Source organism: Suillus discolor (assembly GCF_016758755.1).
Source record: "Suillus discolor strain FC423 chromosome Unknown F5147scaffold_38, whole genome shotgun sequence".
Lineage (NCBI taxonomy): Eukaryota > Fungi > Basidiomycota > Agaricomycetes > Boletales > Suillaceae > Suillus > Suillus discolor.
Genome location: NW_024541285.1, coordinates 86,636 through 106,094, shown reverse-complemented (window position 1 = coordinate 106,094; position 19,459 = coordinate 86,636). Strand labels below are relative to the sequence as shown.

At 47.3% G+C, this 19,459-nt stretch overlaps 1 protein-coding gene across 1 annotated transcript; it reads left to right on the top strand.

Moving 5' to 3' along the window:
- Positions 1 to 7,869: 7,869 nt before the first annotated feature.
- F5147DRAFT_775225 (uncharacterized protein) lies at positions 7,870 to 9,198 on the top strand (the record flags this gene model as incomplete). The annotated part of the gene is made up of 4 exons (XM_041441684.1): positions 7,870 to 8,157; positions 8,213 to 8,405; positions 8,535 to 8,687; positions 8,750 to 9,198. 4 exons carry the CDS (start codon positions 7,870 to 7,872, stop codon positions 9,196 to 9,198), a joined length of 1,083 nt encoding a protein of 360 aa, XP_041291211.1.
- Positions 9,199 to 19,459: the final 10,261 nt, after the last annotated feature.

The window sequence follows — 19,459 nt, the reverse complement described above, 5'->3', positions numbered from 1 at the left end:
TGCAAAAGTTCAAGAGACACAGATTTTAACTCTGATAACAACTTGACTAAGACTAATCAAGATCAGATACTGTCTATGAGAAAATGTTCAATGCATGTTCTCATAGAAAAAATGCGATGTTCAATGGGTTTCAAACCTATTGCATTCCAATAGAAACAGATTTTGATTCTGTTATGATAACTACTTGGCTAAACACAACTTTGATCAGCTTGCAAGCAAACTGACCATATGCATGTATCAATGTGTGTTTTCATACAAAATGAAAATTTATCATTGCCAGGTTTCAAACCTACGCATTGCAAGAGAAATAGATTTTGACTCTGGTAATCACTTGACAATTTCATCTTTAGCAGGTTTTGAACCTACACAGACAGATTTAGATTTTCTCATATTGACTACTTAGCTAAGACCTGTTGGATTCAATTTCCATGAATCCATTCAGAAGTGAGTCCTCAAGACACATTTATCTGTATTTTGTCAGTTCTTTCAATAGCATGATCACTGTTAATTCTTTTATACTGCTTTTATTGCAAAAGACATAGACTTTTGCTGAGGCTCTTAACTTTAAGACCTGTTTATCTAACAATTTCCTTGAAAAAGTGCTGATGGTAGACCATCACGGTGGGCCCATGAGTGAAAACTGACAATAAAAGAATTATACAATTGAATCTAAGGGGAATATTAAAAATGGATGTCTGCACCTAGTGTAATGAGATGAAATCTCACAGCTGGGCTAATGGTAGTTATGTACAAATGCAAGGGTCAGGCCTAGTTGGATGAGATAGAATTTAATGTCTGGGCCCAAAGTGATGGTCTTAAATCTCACACTTTTACTTATATATTGTTCAGCTTTAAGTGTGTGATTTGAGTTCTTCAGAATCCACTTTTATTGTAAGCTTCACTCTTGTGTAGTCTGGATTAGTGTTCCCTTTCAGACCCTTTGGTCTGTATACTTTTTAAACTCTACATACTCAGAAGGTCTGTCTTTGTTGATCACAAATCCCTTTGAGCATTAGCTGACTTTGTATGATTCATTATCCTCACTCAGACCTCTGCTTTCCTGCACCAGTATGGGAAAGTCAGATCTTCCCACACATAAAACAAATTAAAAATCTGACAACACTATTTTGATTCACAACCAAAGTCTTGAGGCAAACTTGGAAGGATAAGTAAAAGAACAATCCAATTCTTTCCAAAGGTCTTGACTGGATTGAAGAAAAAAAAAAGTAGATTACACATCAAACCTTCAAGTGTGATGCTGATGACCTGGGAAGAAGAAATACAAATTTATCAAGGCTGATGTAGCACTTGGGTTGGCGTTGGGCATGTACAGATAACTTATATTGCACCCCTCAACACTCCCTTGACCTTCTGAAAGCTCCATGCATTCATCTGAGTCATCCAAAGGTCGCCCATCCATTTCCAAAGCCTATTCCTACCTGCGAACCTCCATACCATGTCCTGTCCGTGTCCATTTGACTTCACTGGTGCATTTTCACTTCATTTGTCTGTTATTGATTATGTCTTAGGGGCACATATGTTGTTGGCCCATCGAAAGCTTGGTTAATACATATAGCAGCATGCCTTGCGCATTATTACATGCATATCTCTGTAGTGGCTTGCCTTGAATCTTATTACATTTTAGATAGCTTATCTCGCTACTATTCTCACCTACACAGTTTTCAAACTTTCATGCTGTAGGATATAATCTGGCTCGCTAGCTACTCACACTTTACTTTACTTCCCTTGCTATGAGTCATAGTTAGTAGAGTCACTTTTGGATAGTCATACTTCACACAATTAATCTTTCTTGCTCATTTGGAACAATTGTTTGGCTTGACTGCTGTCATTTTGCACATTGTTATCTCTTAGTTCTTTCGATAGGCTTTGCTTAGTTGTACTTCAGTACTGCTGCAAGTCTTATACTTCAACATACTTTGACATACCCACCATATTTTACTCAGAAACCTCACTGTTTCATCAGAAGCTCTTTAGATGCTTCATGCAACCTTAGACCTTCATTTCTTGACTTCGGACCACCCATTGGTGCATACATTACTTGATTCATACTAGACTGACCATAATTCCAAAGGGATGTAAAGAGTTGATTCTGTGTGGGCTCTACAAAGTGTTACCTTCAGAACTCAATGTGTGAGTGATGTGCTCGTCCCAAAGAGACTGCCTATAGAAATACTCCTTGATATAATGCAAGGGATATCTTGTTAAGATCAAGGATGAGAGAAAGGAAAGTCACCAAGAGTATGCTCGATGTTCCGAGGATGTGTCCGAAGTACTGAAGTACTCGTCCGAAGTGGTCCGAAGGTGGTCCGATGTCAAGAAACAAAGGTCCAAGGTTGCGCGAAGCGTCCGAAGAGCTTCCGATGAACAGTGAGTGTTCCGAGAGAAGTACAGCGGGTGTATTGAAGTATAAGACTCGTGAAGTATAACTAAGCAAAGTCTATCGGGAAGAACTTAGAGACAGCGAGGAGCGAAATGGCAGTGGTCAGGCCAAACAATCATTCTGAATGAACAAAGATCAATTGCGCGAAGTATGACTATCTGAAAGTGACTCTACTGACTATGACTCATAGCAGGGAAAGTGAAGTGAAGTGCGAGTAGCTAGCGAGGCAGATTATATCCTACAGCATGAAGGTCCAGAAACTGCATAGGCAAAAACAGTAGCGAGATAAGCCATCCGAAATGTAATAAGACTCGAGGTGAGCCGCTACAGAGATATGCATGTAATAACGCACGAGGCGTGCTGCTATACGTATAACCAATGGTTTCGACGGGCCGACAACATATGTGCCCCTAAGACATAATCAATAACAGATAACCAAGTGAAAAACACACCAGCGAAGTCAAATGGACACGGATGGGACATGGTACGGGGGATCGGAACTGTATACAGGCCTCAGAATTGGATGGACGAATGCACAGAACTCTCGGAAGGTAAGAGGAGTGTCGAGGAGTGTGTATGTGGAATACCTATGAGATTGGCAGGATACGAACCCAATGCTGATCTGAGTGTTACAGCAATATTGTTTATGTTCTCATTATCACATTATGGACCCTACTTACATATGTATTACTGCTACCTACTCGGCTACGAATAGCTCTTTGGCACTGTAAAAGAAAGATATGGGCTGGGCAAGTACAGGGAAGCAGTATGTTCAGCCCAAGGGCTTCTGATGAGGCCAGAGCTCAGGAGGAAGTGAAAGTGAAAGTGATGCAAACACAGCAAATAGTAATTCCTAGACAGCAGGTAGGAAGTGGGGAATCTAATACCAGGAGCTTTCGACAGAACTACAGCCTATAACTACCTATCGGAGGCATCAGGCATACTGGGATAGCAAAACAGTGAGTATTCAGTAGAAACTGTGTAGGGTTTGGAGTGCAGGTGTCAGGGTACTAGGTGAAGGAAAAGATAATTAGGTAAGCAGTAAAAGTGCAAACCTATTGTGAGGAAAATGACTGTAAATAAAGATGTAACAAAATAAGCCAATATGAGCTCAGCCAGGGGCCAGTGCTACAGCACACTCACATATATATTCATACTTACAATTTTTATGTATTTATTTATCTTCTCTGTGGAATTTATCCTCCATCTGCATGCTATAATGCCCCAACTCAAAATATAAACCTTGGGCAAACTTCCACGCATGCATCTTTATTGGCCACACTAATATTTGCACAAATTGCATTCAAACACCTGCATATCATCTAACTTCCTCTGGTCTCTTGTTATGCCATTTTGCTTTCACACTTTCAGCTTGTCTTTCAGCCCTAGCATAAGTATTGATACAAAGAAGCCTATATACATACTATTATAGAGGCTAGGAATCCTCACTGAATATCCTGTTACTATCCCTGGGTTTGTATTGATAATTATAACAGGATACCCTCCTATTGCCTAGCTTACATGAAGTTGTAAACATCATTGTTGGCGATAAGAGAGAGCATCCACATGGTATGAGTCCCGGAGGATTAACCTCTGGGTGCCTTTGCAAGTTTTCCTTTTTCCTTTTTGATCCTTATCAATTCTTGCCACCTTCGACACCTCATGCTGTCCATAGCTTCTCTCCGTGTCCGTAGCTTCTCTCCATCTCGGACTTCTGCTTCTTTCCATGTCCGTAGCTTCTCTCCATCTTGGACTTCTGCTTCTTTCTGTCTCGGACTTCTTGATACTTGGTACTTAATCCCTCCTTCATATGCACTTCACCTTAGCATTTCTCTACCGTCTGCTAAGGTATGTATATGTCCTGTCGCTTGTATTCTGTCTTGTTAACGTGTTATCTAGACCTTACTCCGTGTCTAGGTACATAACTAATATAGGTGTTTCTCTACCGTCCGCTGAGACCTTACTCCATGTCTAGCTCCCTACAGGTTATGAGCCCTGAGCTCTAAACAAAGCTCAGATCCAGGAAGCTGACTGTTCTTGCACGAACTACAAACACTCCCCACTGTGGGCATACATATCCATTCACTTCCATCATAGGGAAATACGACTTCATTATTGAACTGACTGGTGCAGACGACTATCCTTCTTGGCGTCGTGCGGTCACTCCCACTTATCAAGGAGATGGACTATGGAACCATTGCAGTTCTGGCACTGACCCTAACAACTATGCAGAATTTGCTTTAGCAATGCCTTCACCAGCCATCGTTGGTTCTCCCACCGCTGCTGAGAAGTTAAGCGCAATCGAATGGATCAAAGAGGACACGCAGGCTAAGGGCATCATTTGTAGAAAGCTCTCTGCCATTGTCCAAGGTCTCCTCAGTGAGTCCTGGACTGCGAGAGAACAATGGAATACCTTGGAGACTCACTTTGGACGACTTGATGTCACATCCCAATTTGAGCTTCGTGCACAATTATTTGCCGAAAAACTCAAGGATCCTGATGACACACCCCATTACATCAGCACGTTCGAAAATGCCAGGCATCATTTTGCGGAGATGGCCATTGTAGTGACCGAGGATGAACTAGTATTTCTCCTTCTTCACGGCCTTCCGCACACTCCAGACTGGCTCATCTTCAAACGTATGACGATGAATTTATATAGTACTCCCTTGCCTGTGGCGTCCACTTCCTCTACCACAGTCTCAGCCGCTGCTGTCACTGCAAAGATGACCTTTTCTGCAGTGCTGACATCCTTCTCTGAAGAAGCTAATTGTCTGCGGGGAGAACACAAGTTAAACAGACCAGGATCCGAGTATGCCAATGTCATGTCGTTTAAGTCATTCCTGGATGCAAAAACAAACCCTAAGACAGGTGTCCGAATTCACAAGTTCAACCCCAAGGGGGTGAGCTGCAACAATCCTTTATGCACTGGACTTCCACGCTCACTTACGCACGACTGAGAACATTGCTTCCAGACTGGTGGGGGCATGGAAGGTCAAGGAGGTAATAGAAGCCGTGACTGGAAGCCAAAGAAGCAAGACATTGCTGCAGCCGCTGATAGTACTGCAGCTCCTCCTTCTAACCCTCCTACATACTCTGCCACTGCAACTAGTGCTGTTGCTGACGAATTTTGCAACCTTACATGTGCCCTCATAGAGGATCTCGAACCTGACCCCGAATCCCTTCCCAATTTCAACAACATGGCCTGCATCGTGCGCCAGACCCTCTCCACCATACTTGAGTCAGGGACTACCTCAAATCTCATTGCCGATCGTAGCTACTTCTGGACCTACTCTGAGAGCTCTCGAGTAATGGTCAAGACCGCTAATCATGGCAGTTTGGCGACCTCTGGGCGAGGAAACTGTGTCGCAGACTTAACGCTAGGTGGACGGACATTCAGGATCACCTTCATGGACTGTTTGCATGCGCCCGGTGCCATGATCAATCTCCTCTCCGTAGGACACATGTTGAAGAGGAAGTGGTCTTGTAATTTTGAGCACTCACCAGCGCATTGTCAGCTAAAATATCATGGTGAGATCTTAGGGGAAGTCCCAATGACCGGGAACTTGTTGTTTGTCGACCTGAAATTCATCCATCCAAACATCACTTCGCCGGCACACTTTGAGCCTCTGAGAGAAAAGGTGGCCATCAAACGACTCGAGCACATTGCTACCGGCATCACATTCAACTCTACTGCTCCTCTTCAGCGCTGTGAACCATGCATCATGGTGAAACACCCGTGCAAGCCCTACTCTCCTTCAGAAGAACCATGTACCAATAATATGTTGGATCTTGTTCACTCGGATTTGTGTGGTCCATTCCCCATCGTAACTCCTCATGGAAAACACCACTTTATAATCTTTCTGGACGATCACACGAATCTTCGCAACATTCAACTTCTGGCCACCAAGGACCAGGCTCTAGACGCATGGCATGTTATTAAGGCCCATTGGGAGAACCATTTGGGGCGCATGGTTAAAGTTTTTCGTTCAGATAATGGTAGGGAGTTCTTAAGTAACGCCTTCACTAAAGCACTCGAGGACTCAGGAATTGAACGCCAACTCTCTGCGCCATATGTGCACCAGCAGAACAGTAAAGCCGAGCGAGCCATTTGCACTATCAAAGGGCATCTATTTGCAATGTTAGAAGCCGCAGGGCTTCCTACAAATCTGTGGGGGGAAGCTGCATTGACGGCATGCTATCTTTGGAATCGCAGTGCTTCATGTGCCTTGCCCTCTGATGTCACACCATTCGAAATGGTCAACGGTCGCAAACCGGACCTCTCTCACATCTGCGTTGTGTGTGAGGAATGATAGCTAGATGAGAAGGGGAGAAAGGGGGAGAAAGGGTGAAGTGGGGTAAAACTCAAATAGACCTCTGGACGCGAGTATAGATTCGGCCCAAGGGGATTGCTACTGAGAACAATTCCTCTAAGTAAAATATGGAGGGGAAACTTGGAAACTAGTAAGAGTAACTAAGAATGAAGGAGCATGCAATGTTGCACTGATGCGACGCGAGCACGAGCGAACCGCCGAAGGTGCGATACGATATGCGACTGAGCGGCCAAAATTTGACTGCATGTGAAGATGCGGAGAAAAGCCGAAGGATTTATGAGCGCACTTTTAGCTGATATGCGAAGGAGATGTGATGCGACTATAGAGCGGGAGAAGAGTCTGACGATGCGTGCAATGAGCGAAGTTCGAACGTTATAGTGCAACCATTAATACAGTGCGTGATGTAGTTGGCCGAAGGTTTTAGACTTTGAGTCTGAGTGATGCGTGCAAATGGATGATAATTTTGATAGCGGGAAAGAAAAGATACATGGAAAATCATAAGTCTAAGGTATATATGATAGCATGTGTAGTGCTGTTCGGAACCAAGAAGATAGCAGTAATATGTATTAAGGGTCCATAATGCAAGTAACAAAACATACGCGATATCACCTTCGGAAATATAATCAGTTTAATGCAAATGAGATAAAATACGCACCAATGGACAAGCAGAGGACATGGATAGGACGGAGGAAGGATGCGCAATGGAACTGATGAAAAGCGGATGTGAACCAAAGTGCGCGTGTGAGACGTAGCCATCAGCTGATGATAGGAAGGATGTGCGCCGTGGTAGTGATAGCGCGTGCTGCGCTAGGACCTGAGGGACACTGCAAAAATAGCCTCTACGAGGCTACAAGGACTACAAGTCCTACATCACATACAAACTTTAAATCCTGACTGTCCCCAGTCAGCCTCTATAGAGCGGAGGGACTTAGCGAAATTTCGATGAGATAAGTCACGTGACCGTGTGCATTTCGCACTGTATGTGGGGCACAATAGTGGACCACGGATATGTGGAGCGCCAACCATGGGAACTGTGGCCAATTTTGATGTATTAAAACACATCACGTGCCATGCTTCTCTTCTTCCCAACTTCTCATCGCAAACTTCGCGATTATCTTTTCATATCACACTACCATGTCCTCCACCATCTTTAACCCATCTATGCTGACTGCGTCTCCTTCTCCTTCTCCCTCACCCGAACCTGAGGAGCACCCACTAGAGGGTGGCGATGCATCCGTTGATGACGCCACTCTTGATGATGCGGCTCCAAAGGAGCCCGAGGAGTCTGAGTCCGACCGGGTGGAACATGCTTGGGCTGCCATGCTCAATACTATGCACGTCTGCGTGGACACTGCTCCTCCCTCCAAGCCAGAGCCCTTGGAGGAGCAGGAGTCTTGGCTCCACGACTGGAATGTCATGATGGTGAGTGGCGTGTCTCTTTTTATATGCTTACTCTTTGCTAACGACACGTTGTCAGTCCAATATGACCGTTGTCTATGAGCAGGCGTGTGCAGCTTCACTGCACATGTCCCTTAATGACGTGGATGCTGTAACATTGGCCGAGGGCAAAATTGCTGCGAGGACACTGACAAGAGCCGTGAAGGCTTGGAAGGAGAAGGCAGAAGAGTCTGCGGTGACTGCGCGCCTGGCGCGCGCCGACAAAGGAAAGGGTAAGGAGGTCATCGCGACTGAGAAGACAGTTGAGAAGGTGGCGGAGCCTGTATTGGCTGATATGGGGTGACCGGTAAGTTCATTTTTCTTTTCTTGCCTTTTTCATTTGTGCTGATGTGTCATTCTAGCATTTGGGTGGGCGGATGACCGCGACCTTCAGTCAATTGTCCCGCTGAGCATTGTGAACGCTGCGCCACATCCAGCGCCAAGTGCGTCGTCATGCATGCGGGCGGGAGATGTGAAGGGCATATCAAGGCACGGAAAGGCTGTTCGTTCGGTGAGTCTGTGCTGTCCCTTCTTTTGCTTATGCTTTTTACTGATGCGATGTTTCTTTTCTTTTTAGTCGCGGCTAAGAACAAAGGACGTGCACTGGCTGCGCCCAAGCGCAAGGCACTGCCTTCTGTGCAAACGACTGCACCAGATGCTGGTGAGTCGGAGGTGGAGATTGTGGGTGAGGCTACAGCCGATGAACCTGCTGCTGGTCCTTCCAAGGACATTGTCATGCAGCATCCAAAGCGTGTGCTCAACTCCGGCGCTGTTCCTGCGGCCAAGCACCCTCGTCTGGAAGCTGACCCCAAGTTGGAAGAAGCGCGCATGGAAGCTGTCCGTCTTCGTGCCAAGAACGCTAAGCTCTGTGCACAGAATGATAAGTACCGCCTTGCGCTGATCGATATGCGCCAACACACGTGCACTCAGGAGTCCGAGTTGCTCCACATGAGCAACCAGCTCTATATCTTGGCGCATGACTGGGGGAATTGGGAGAAGGAGCTTGGGGAGATCTTAGAGGATTAAGAGGGACTTCTTAGAATACTTGTTAGATTAGAGTCTCTTGCTGGCGCCAAAGTGCCTTGTACTATAGTGTCTCTGTTTTTCTCCTGCGCCTGGTGCACTCAATAGAATAGTCCTGTCGTGTTCTGTCCATGTCCAAATCCATATCCCATGTCCAGATCTGCTAAGTCCATTGGGCTATAGATAGGATTAAAACGATAGTAAGTAATTGAGTGCGGTGGCAAAAAAAAAACAATTGGAAATGAATACGGAACATTTGCGGGTTGCGCGCCCGACTTGTCTTCTTCATGCGGCTATCGTGTCTACTCTTGCTTTGGCCGCTGATGGCGCGGCTGATTAGAGGTGAGATCTGTAAGTCTATAGTAAAATGTGCACGGCGCGGCAGCGCGCGTTAGAAATGGAAAGGTCTAGGGGGTTAGCGCGCGCGTCTACTGGAATGTTATGTGTTATATATATCCTTGATTCGTTATTATTGCTTTGCGGTGCAGTAGCGATATAGTCTGTTGAATATGTGCGGTCAATGCGCTTATGTGCGGTTATATGGGAAAATAAGAGAAAACAGTCACTGGCCGAAACCCAGGGTAAAACAGAGAGTATGTACTATAGTGGTATATTTTTGCGGTATTCTTGTTATTTTGATGTTTTTGGTATTTTCGATTTTATTGATGCGGGAGCGGTGATTTACAGGTGGAGTGTTGGGTGGTATTCGGGAAGGGGTGTATGCACTAATCATCTTGCGCGCATTCTGGTTCGTCTTTGTCCAGTTCCTCAATATCCTCATTGGCTAGCCGATCTAGCGCTTCGTCATCTTTTCCGGTGACGCTTGTTACCATAACACGCTCACTGTTGCATGGGTGATAGGGGATTACGCAGAACGCTGCGTAGTGTAAGAGCAATATAGCGCTGTCCAACTCGGCCAGAATATATGAGCCTCCCTTCGTGTGGCGCACTACGATCATAGGTCCCAAGTACCATGGCTTCGTCTTCTTGCTCAACTTGTACTCGACCTTGGAATTGCGCACCAACACTAAAGTGCTGGGCGCATGGTCATGTCACGGATGGTATTTTGGAAGCGCTTTTCAAAGTCGCAAATCGACATGAAGTATACTCCTTTGTGACCTAGGTCGTCGTGCGCTTGTTTGAGAATGTTATAGCGTTTCGGCGGCGTCAAGACGAGTTGGTGTTTACCGTGGCACTGGCGGCGCCATAGATTGCCATTGAGCACAAAGAATCGCGCTGCTTGGTTGACCATCATGGTGTAATCTTCGTCTGATAACCCTGACGGGTGCTTGCGTGTTACTAGGAACTGCTTGAGAGTCAGGAGCTTTGCGTCTAGCACGATGGCAGCTTCTGAGTGCGGAATGATTTGCTCGTCGGTTGATGGAGCGACAACATCTAAGAAGACACAAAGGATAGGTAAGCGGTTTGGCGGCATCACAATCGGCGCTAGGCGCGCCACTCACATAATGTGCGCTCCGGCAGATTCTATTGTGAATGCGCGATCATTGAGCAAGGTCAAGCCGAAGGAATAGGCTCGGTCTAGCCAATCCTCATGGTCACCATCTTCAGGATCATCATCATCAGCAGCCAGCCTCCTTGAGAGACCATCGGCGCCTTTGTGCTTTGCAGCGGGTATGTGAACAAGGTTAATCGGAAATAAAAGGATACCTGCGATCCACCGATTGATGGTCGTGTTGGGCTGCAAGTCCGGATTATTGATCATACCTTTGATGTACTTCGCATCGACTTCAACCATAAGGTTGGTAACGCCGAAAATGAAGATGCGCATGGCACGCAATGCGTGGAAGAGTCCGTATAACTCAAGCTTTGCTTGCAAGTAGCGGCTTTCGACTTCGCTGAGCGTGATAGAGCCAAAGCAGTTTGGATAGCGCTTGCCATCCTCACCGACTTGGAGCAGGATATAGCCAACTGCAATGGTGGACGTGTCAACCGATAAGATAACTTCCCAGCCGCTCTCATAGTCAATCGGGCGCAATGCCGGCAAGTTAACGATAGCGGCTTTGAGTAAGTCCATTGCCTCGCGATGTTCGTCTTTGAATTCGAACGGTACATCTTTCCTGGTGAGGTTAGTAAGTGGTCACGTGATGCGCACGAAATCACGGATGAATATATGGAGGACACCACATGTGCCCAAGAACCCGTGCACTTGCGATTGGGTTTTCGGCTCTGGCCAATTACGAATCTTTTCAACTTTCGAGTCTTCTGGAACTCGGCCGTCGAACGTGCACTTATGCCCGACAATTACCGCCGATGGCGCGGCTAATACAAACTTTGACGCGGATACTGTCGCGCCGACATTTTCCAGCCACTGAAGGATGCGGTTGACTACAATAAGGTGCTCCCAGACAAAGCGGCAGATGCCAGCGTTTTTGGGTATAGTCTTGTATGTGCTGTCGGCATTCTGGTAGCGTGTCTTGACTGACTTGATCGGCACGTCATCAATGAATGGCGATGTGAACTCTGGAATCTCGTGCTGCAAGATAAAAGCGGTATCTCCTTGGTATACCTGCATGGCGTTAGCATGTCCTTGCGGTAATGTGGTTAGCCGATGGGGGCCTAGTGGCGTCCCAAAGGTCGTCAGGTTGCGCGAATCAATTTGAAGCGCTCGCTGATCATAACCCGCGTATAAGTCAAGGATCGCGTAGATTGCATAGCCCGCAAAAGCGGCGGCTAAATGCTCTATGAACGGCGGTAGCGATGCATCCCAAATTGTTACCTTGTTGAGCGGCTGCAAGTCATGGACTAGCCGAAGTGACTTCCCATCCTTCTTTACAACACAAAACCATCTTGAGTGGTACGTGGCCATCGATGGCTCGTACATGCCTGAAGAGATCTTTTCTTTGACAATGCGAATGACTTCGCCGACGATAGCTGGTGGGATCGGAATGTTGCGCTGATTCCAAGGCGTGTGCGGGACTGTAGGTATCTTGTATGGCGGGAAATATTTTTCGTCGAGGCGGCCGCACTTGGCGGCACACCAAGTGAATGTGAGTTCATGTATGAGAACAAGCCATCGTACTAGCTTGAGTTCTTCTGGCCATAGCCATTTGGCAGGATCAAGATCGAGCTTGTTGGCTCTTTCTTGCGTGAAGCGGGTACCTGGGACAAAATCGGGAGGATGAGCAGGTAATTCTGGCAAGCCAGCAAGTGGGTCTTCGGGCAATTGCCGCACGATTCTATACTCGGCTGGCATAGCCGTCGGTACCATGTGGACTTTCTTTGCGACTGGTTTATATACCAGCGTGTGCAAATCGTGGTCATAATAATACCACTCATTAAAAGCAGCAATATTCGCCTTATTAATGGCGGATCTGGTGGATGTTAGTTGCGCATAATGCGCCGATTGAAGCGGAGGCGAAGGGAAAACGGATAACAGGGGCGGTGGACGATGTGATGATATGGAAAACGATGTGATGTAGGACTTGTAGTCCTTGTAGCCTTGTAGAGGCTATTTTTGCAGTGTCTCTCAGGTCCTAGTGCAGCGCGCGCTTCGGTTCGCATCCGCTTTTCGTCGGTTCCATCGTGCATCCTCCTCCATCCTATCCATGTCCTCCACTTGTCCATTGGTGCGTATTTTATCTCATTCGCATTAGACTGATTATATTTTCGGAGGTGATATCACATATGTTTCGTTACTTGCGTTATGGACCCTTAATACGTGTTACCGCTATCTTCTCGGTTCTGAACAGCGCTACGTGCGCTATCATATATACTTTATACTTGGGAAATTTTCATGTATCTTCTTTTCCCGCTATCGAAATTATCATCCGTTTGCACGCAACATTCAGACTCTAAGTCTAAAAATCTTCGGCCGACTACATCGCGCGCTGTATTAACGGTCGCGCTATCATTCACGCATCGCTCATCACATCTATCGTCAGAACTCTCCTCCCTCTTTATCATTGTGTCGTGTCTCCTTCGCATATCCACTAGATGTGCGTCTATATAAACCGTCGGCTTTTCTCCGCACCTTCGCACTCCGTCAAACTTTTGGCCGCTCGGTCGCACATCATATCGCACCCTCGGCGGCTCGCTCATGCTCGCATCGCTTCAAGTGCAACGTCGTGTGTTCTTCCATTCTCAGTTACTCTTACCAGTTTCTAAGTTTCCCCTCCATATTTTACTTAGAGGAATCGTTCTCAGTAGCAATCCCCTTGGGCCGAATCTATACTCACGTCCAGAGGTCTATTTGAGTTTTACCCCACTTCACCCTTTCACCCCTTCTCATCTGGCTATCATTCCTCACACAACAATATTGCTCCTTAAGAGCGGTAATGCTTTGCCCTCAGCGTGCGCATATTGCAGCACTTTGGCACTTGAACGGAGATGCGGAATATAATGCGAAGAGGAAACATGGTTAGCGGAATATAATAACGGCAGGTAGATGTCTCCCCACATCAACTGCAGATCATCGATACCTAAAAACCCTTCTCCTCGGCTTTCGCCTTTGCGGAGTGCTTGGCGCAATGTTCGCCATTGAGACAATGGTCGCAGCGCTTGACCCATGGAATGGTCGGGAGGCGCAACTCCTTGTGCGTGTTCGGGTCTGTGATAACAATATCTTGATCTCCGTTAGGGAGATCGTTAGTGCGGCAAGAGGATAATTTGAAAAATGGTCGACCGAGTAAAACTTCGAACGTTGCGCGGTTGGTCACCTGTACTTGGAAGTACATTGGACCACCACTGAAGTTGAGCGGGACATTTTCAATGACGCCAAGTGTAGCGTCGCGAGATGTATTTACCGATTCCATGTTGAGCTTGTGATCCGAGCATAAGCCGATGCCTAATGATTGCCATATCGCGCACGGCATGACAACGACCATGCACCTTGGTCAAGAACGCAGGTTAATACTCGACCGCCGTAAGTGACTGCACAGATACAACGCAATGGCGCGAAGTGGTCAGCAATGACTTTGCTGTCGTCACTTCACATGCGGACGCCGTCATATGCGCCAAGCCATTCTTCCATTGCAGGATGCCCTGATAATTCATTAACGGAGACTGCGCCGACAGTTACCCGTTTGGTAGCCATCATATCGTGGAATTGCTTCCTGATTTCGGATGATACGGCAAACAGTTCTCAAACTGGGATGTTGAGGCTCGTGTCGAGTAGGTGCTCAATAACGCGCTTGTCAGCTTCCTTGTCTTCTAATGCATGTGAATACCGATATTGACCGGTTGATGTTGCGGCGGCAGTGGGCAGGTTGGCGGTGGTTTTTGATGGTTCTGGCGGTGACATGGCGGGCGATGATTTGGTCGATTCTTTGCTGGATGATGCTGTTGGTGGTGGTGCAGTAGTGGTTTTTGAAGTCTCAGCCGCCTTTCCTTTGCCTTTGCCCGACGTAGCTTGAACCTCTGGAGGGACAATCTCCTCAGCCATGGCTATTAGTCTGGATGTGGGACCCGGACGCGTGCGAGTTTCTCTGCCGACCTTAACGCTGTTGAATCGAACGGTCTTGCCCTTGGCGTCGTCTTTGGCACTTCCGCACTTCAGATCCCACCGGGCCGTCGCTAGCGCAAGTGCTTGTGCTGCGCGTGCTACATCTAAATCATCCTCATCCTCGTCGGATTCGAGGTCAGCAATGGTATGGATAAATGCAGATGAATCAACGTCTATGACGACTTCCACACCTGGCGATGCGCGGTAAAACATACTAGTGCTAACACTAGCGCCCGGCAATGCCTCGTTGGCTTGTTGATTGCCGTGATACCGATCTAGGCGCTCTTTAAGTGTGCCATCGCTCTGACAGCCGGGGATCCAATTGCCATTGGGAAGTACAAGCTTATTGATCGTGACATCGAACTTGCATTTACCGGCTGCAATGTACTGGTCGTGTTCGTGACACCAACCCATAAAATGATCAGAGCTGCTGCAGAATATGCAGCTGTTGGGGCCGTAGTTGCCACCATGCTTTGTGAAATACTCCTGCTTTACCACAACATTGGGTGCGGCTTGTTGCTGTACCGGCGCCAGTGATGGAACTGTTGGTACATATGGCGATGCTATTACCAGTATATTTGCAGGCACCGTGCTGGTAACGCCAATGCCCAGCAACAAGAATGTTGCGGCCGTAACAACATCATTAAACAGGTATGGGTCCCACAGGTGATGATCTGGAAATTTAATCATTAGGCGGGTGAGGGTCTGCGCTTGGATATCGCTTGGAAAACCATCTATGAAAATGCAGTTGCGTTCCACTTTACCTATACGATCTTTCTCGATGAGCACCTGCACAATTTTGAGAAATGCGCACTGGTAATCGCCCAGCTCCTTGACCGAGTGCATCGGGATGCTCTTTTGATTGCGCGCAATGGCAACTAGGTCATCAACAGCGTACCGCTGGTCGCCTTCGCAGCCGGGATACATTGTCTTTACCTCTTTGATATAGATGTCATAGTCGCTGCCCTTCGCCTCGGGCATCTCTGCCCATAGTTCGCACTCATTTGTTGACAAGTAGCAAATGATTCCTTTGATGCGGTCCCCGTGTATGAGGCGCGCCTCATTGGCGAGAACCTCATAGTTGTCGATGAACGCTAAAAGGTTTTCGGTTGTGCCATCAAACTTTGGCGCGCCTTCTGTGCCGCGGATCAGCATTCTGAATGTCGGTACAGTTGACATGTTGATTTGTGCGGCAGGTGGGGGTTGGGATACTGATTGTTGGATGAGAGGCGACGGTCCATGCAAGAAAGTAGCGACTGCGGTGCGGATGGAATCGGGTGCAGCTTGTACGGCAGTTGGGTAGTGCAGAATGGTCGATGAAGAGGCGGCGGTTGTTTCGGCTGTTGGGATACTTGGGAATTCTCGATCTAGATCACTGATGGATGTTAGCACGCTTAGGTTATCAGTGTTATGTGTGCTAATAAGTGCCGGTTGTTCGGGTGTCGCGCAGAATGTGCCTGGTAGAAAATTCCTAGGATTATCTAGTGCTTCAAAATCGTCGGACGATTTGCCTTGTACTGAATCCTTTGGTGAAAGCATGACTGGCAAAGCAGGCACACAGTTGCATGCTATGAATAAATCCGGGTCGGGGCAGGTTGGTTCTGAAATGTTGCATGGGTGGCGCTTGTTTTGTGTCATGAATAATTCTTTGATGGGCATTAGCTGCATGTGCGGGAAGGCACAGTTAAAACTGTCAATCGCTTCTTGGTGCGTGGTGCGGTCCTTCGTAGGTCTCAGCTTCCTACTAGTCTTCTCAGATGATCCCCTCGCAGTGGGCTCCAGTTGTGTGTGAGGAATGATAGCTAGATGAGAAGGGGTGAAAGAAGGAGAAAGGGTGAAGTGGGGTAAAACTCAAATAGACCTCTGGACGCGAGTATAGATTCGGCCCAAGGGGATTGCTACTGAGAACGATTCCTCTAAGTAAAATATGGAGGGGAAACTTGGAAACTAGTAAGAGTAACTAAGAATGAAGGAGCGCGCGACGTTGCGCTGATGCAATGCGAACGCGAGCAAACCGCCGAAGGTGCGATATGATATGTGACCAAGCAGCCAAAAGTTTGACTGCATGCGAAGATGCGGAGATGCGACGCAACTATAGAGCGGGAGAAGAGTCTGACGATGCATGCGATGAGCGAAGTTTGAACGTTATAGTGCGACCGTTAATACAGCGCGCGATGTAGTCGGCTGAAGGTTTTAGACTTTGAGTCTGAGTGATGCGTGCAAACGGATGATAATTTCGATAGCGGGAAAGAAAAGATACATGGAAAATCATAAGTCTAAGGTATATATGATAGTGTGCGTAGCACTGTTCGGAACCGAGAAGATAGCGGTACTACGTATTAAGGGTCCATAATGCAAGTAACACAACATACGCGATATCACCTTCGGAAATATAATCAGTCTAACGCAAATGAGATAAAATATGCACCAATGGACAAGCGGAGGACATGGATAGGACGGAGGAAGGATGCACAATGGAACTGATGAAAAGCGGATGCGAACCGAAGTGCGCGCATGAGACACGGCCGTTGGCCGATGATAGGAAGGATGCGCGCTGTGGTAGTGATAGCGTGTGCTGCGCTAGGACCTGAGGGACACTGCAAAAATAGCCTCTATGAGGCTACAAGGACTACAAGTCCTACAGCATGTTCGGCTCATGGTGCTTCGCATGAATTCCCACCGAGTTGCAGACTAAGCTTGGCCCACACTCATGTCCTGCCATGTTCGTTGGGTACCTGGAAGGTACCAAGGGTTACCGTTTGCGTGATGCTAATGGCACTTTCTTTGTGGCTAGGGATGTTATCTTTGATGAGCGTCTGCCCAGCATCCATCCCTTGGCTGATTCTGACTCCGACAATGACTGCTCTCAGCCTGTGCCCTCCGCATCTGCTCCACTCATCCACACGACCATTCCTCCTCCTATCACTCTCCCTTCACAGGTATCGACCACTGTTCCTCGTCGTTCAGGCAGGATGATGGTTCAAATGCCAGCTGGAAGGGCCTATGCCAAAGAATTGGCCGCCACCAAGGAGAGGCTTGGACAACTGCGTGCATCATGTGCGTCACAGGCTGCTGGACCTGCTGCGGCATTGAGTGAGGGGGTGACAGAGGAGCAAAGAGCAGGTACAGAGGAGCAAAGAGCGATGGGTCAATTGGAGGACAACTTAGAGGACAACTTGGAGAATATAGAGCCAAATGTCAACATCCCCGAGGCCTATGTGAACGTCGTGATAGAGGAACACGCACACATTACCATTCGCAGTGACTGCAAATGGAATCCAAACGACCCTGGCTATGACATGGTTGTTCCCCCAGCTACGTATGAAGAAGCCATGCTACACACTGATCGAAATGAATGGCTTGCCGCCATGAAGAAAGAACTCGGCATCATGGATGAAATGCGTGTCTACAAGCTCTCTCCCCTCCCAGACGGACGCAAAGCGATCAGTAATCAATGGGTTCTGGAGTTTAAAGAGGATAATAAGGGTGGATCGGTTTATAAGGCACGTCTCATTGCACAAGGGTTCTCCCAAATACCTGGGGTAGATTTCGGTGCAACCTTTGCACCGGTGCTGAAAACTGCCTCATTATGCCTCATAGCTGCATTGGCTTGCAAGAACGACTGGGAGCTTCATTCATTTGATGCTACATGCGCTTTTCTCTGGGGGGTGCTTAAGGAGGATATCTATATGTGTCAGCCCAAAGAATTTAAAGAGGGAGACTGAAGAATGCTGGTTTGGTGTATGCTTCGTACGATCTACAGATTGAAGCAGTCCGCTATGGAGTGGTATGAGCAGGTTCAAGAAATCATGGAGGAGTTGGGTTTCACTCACTGTGCTGTTGACTATGCAGTATTCCTTTTTGACAGCAGCGCCTCTGGGACTCACATAATCTGCATCATTGGCTTTCACATCGACAACGGGCTGGGGACATCTAACAATTCTGCCTTCTTGGTTTGGGTCAAGCAGAAGATCCACCAATGATTTGGCATCAAGGACATGGGGCTGGTCACCAAGTTCATTGGCATTCAGTTCGAACACAACCGCAGCAGCTGTGAACTTTGGATGCATCAAGGCGAGTACATCACTTATCTACTCGACGAATATGGCCTCCTTGATTGCAACCCCATCCATCTCCCACTTGACTCGCACCATCCCTTTGGAAAACCTGGCGACTTGCACAACACCATTCCAAACCTCCCAATGCTCTTCCGTAAGCTTGTCAGCGAATTGCTTTACCTCGCCATTTGTACTCGCCCAGACATATCATTTGCAGTCAACTCACTTGCTCAACACAGCACAAACCCTCTTCCTGCTCATTATGCATCTGCAAAGCGGCTACTCCGCTACCTCTCTGGCACCATCAATCTGCATCTACATTACGGGGGTGCCAGCATGAATGATGGCTTGCATGCGTATTGCAATGCGGACTGGGCTGGTTCTCCAATTGATCGTTTATCAATCTCGGGTTACATATGGTTTTATGCCAGGGGAATCATAGCTCACGTTTCGAAGAAACAAGCGACTCATGCCCTCTCCTCCACTGAAGCCGAATATATGGCCGTGACTCATGTTATCCAAGAAGGTCTTTGGATCAAATCACTCATTATCACTCTCCATATTCACCTTCCCTTTCCCATTCTCATCTACATGGATAACACCGGCGCCATCTCGTTGTCGACCGAGGCTCCTAATCACATTCGCTTGAAACATATCGACGTGCGCTACCATTTCATATGGGAGCATATTGAGAAGGGGACATTCCTACTCAAGTGGCTCCCCTCTCACAAGAACACTGCAGACA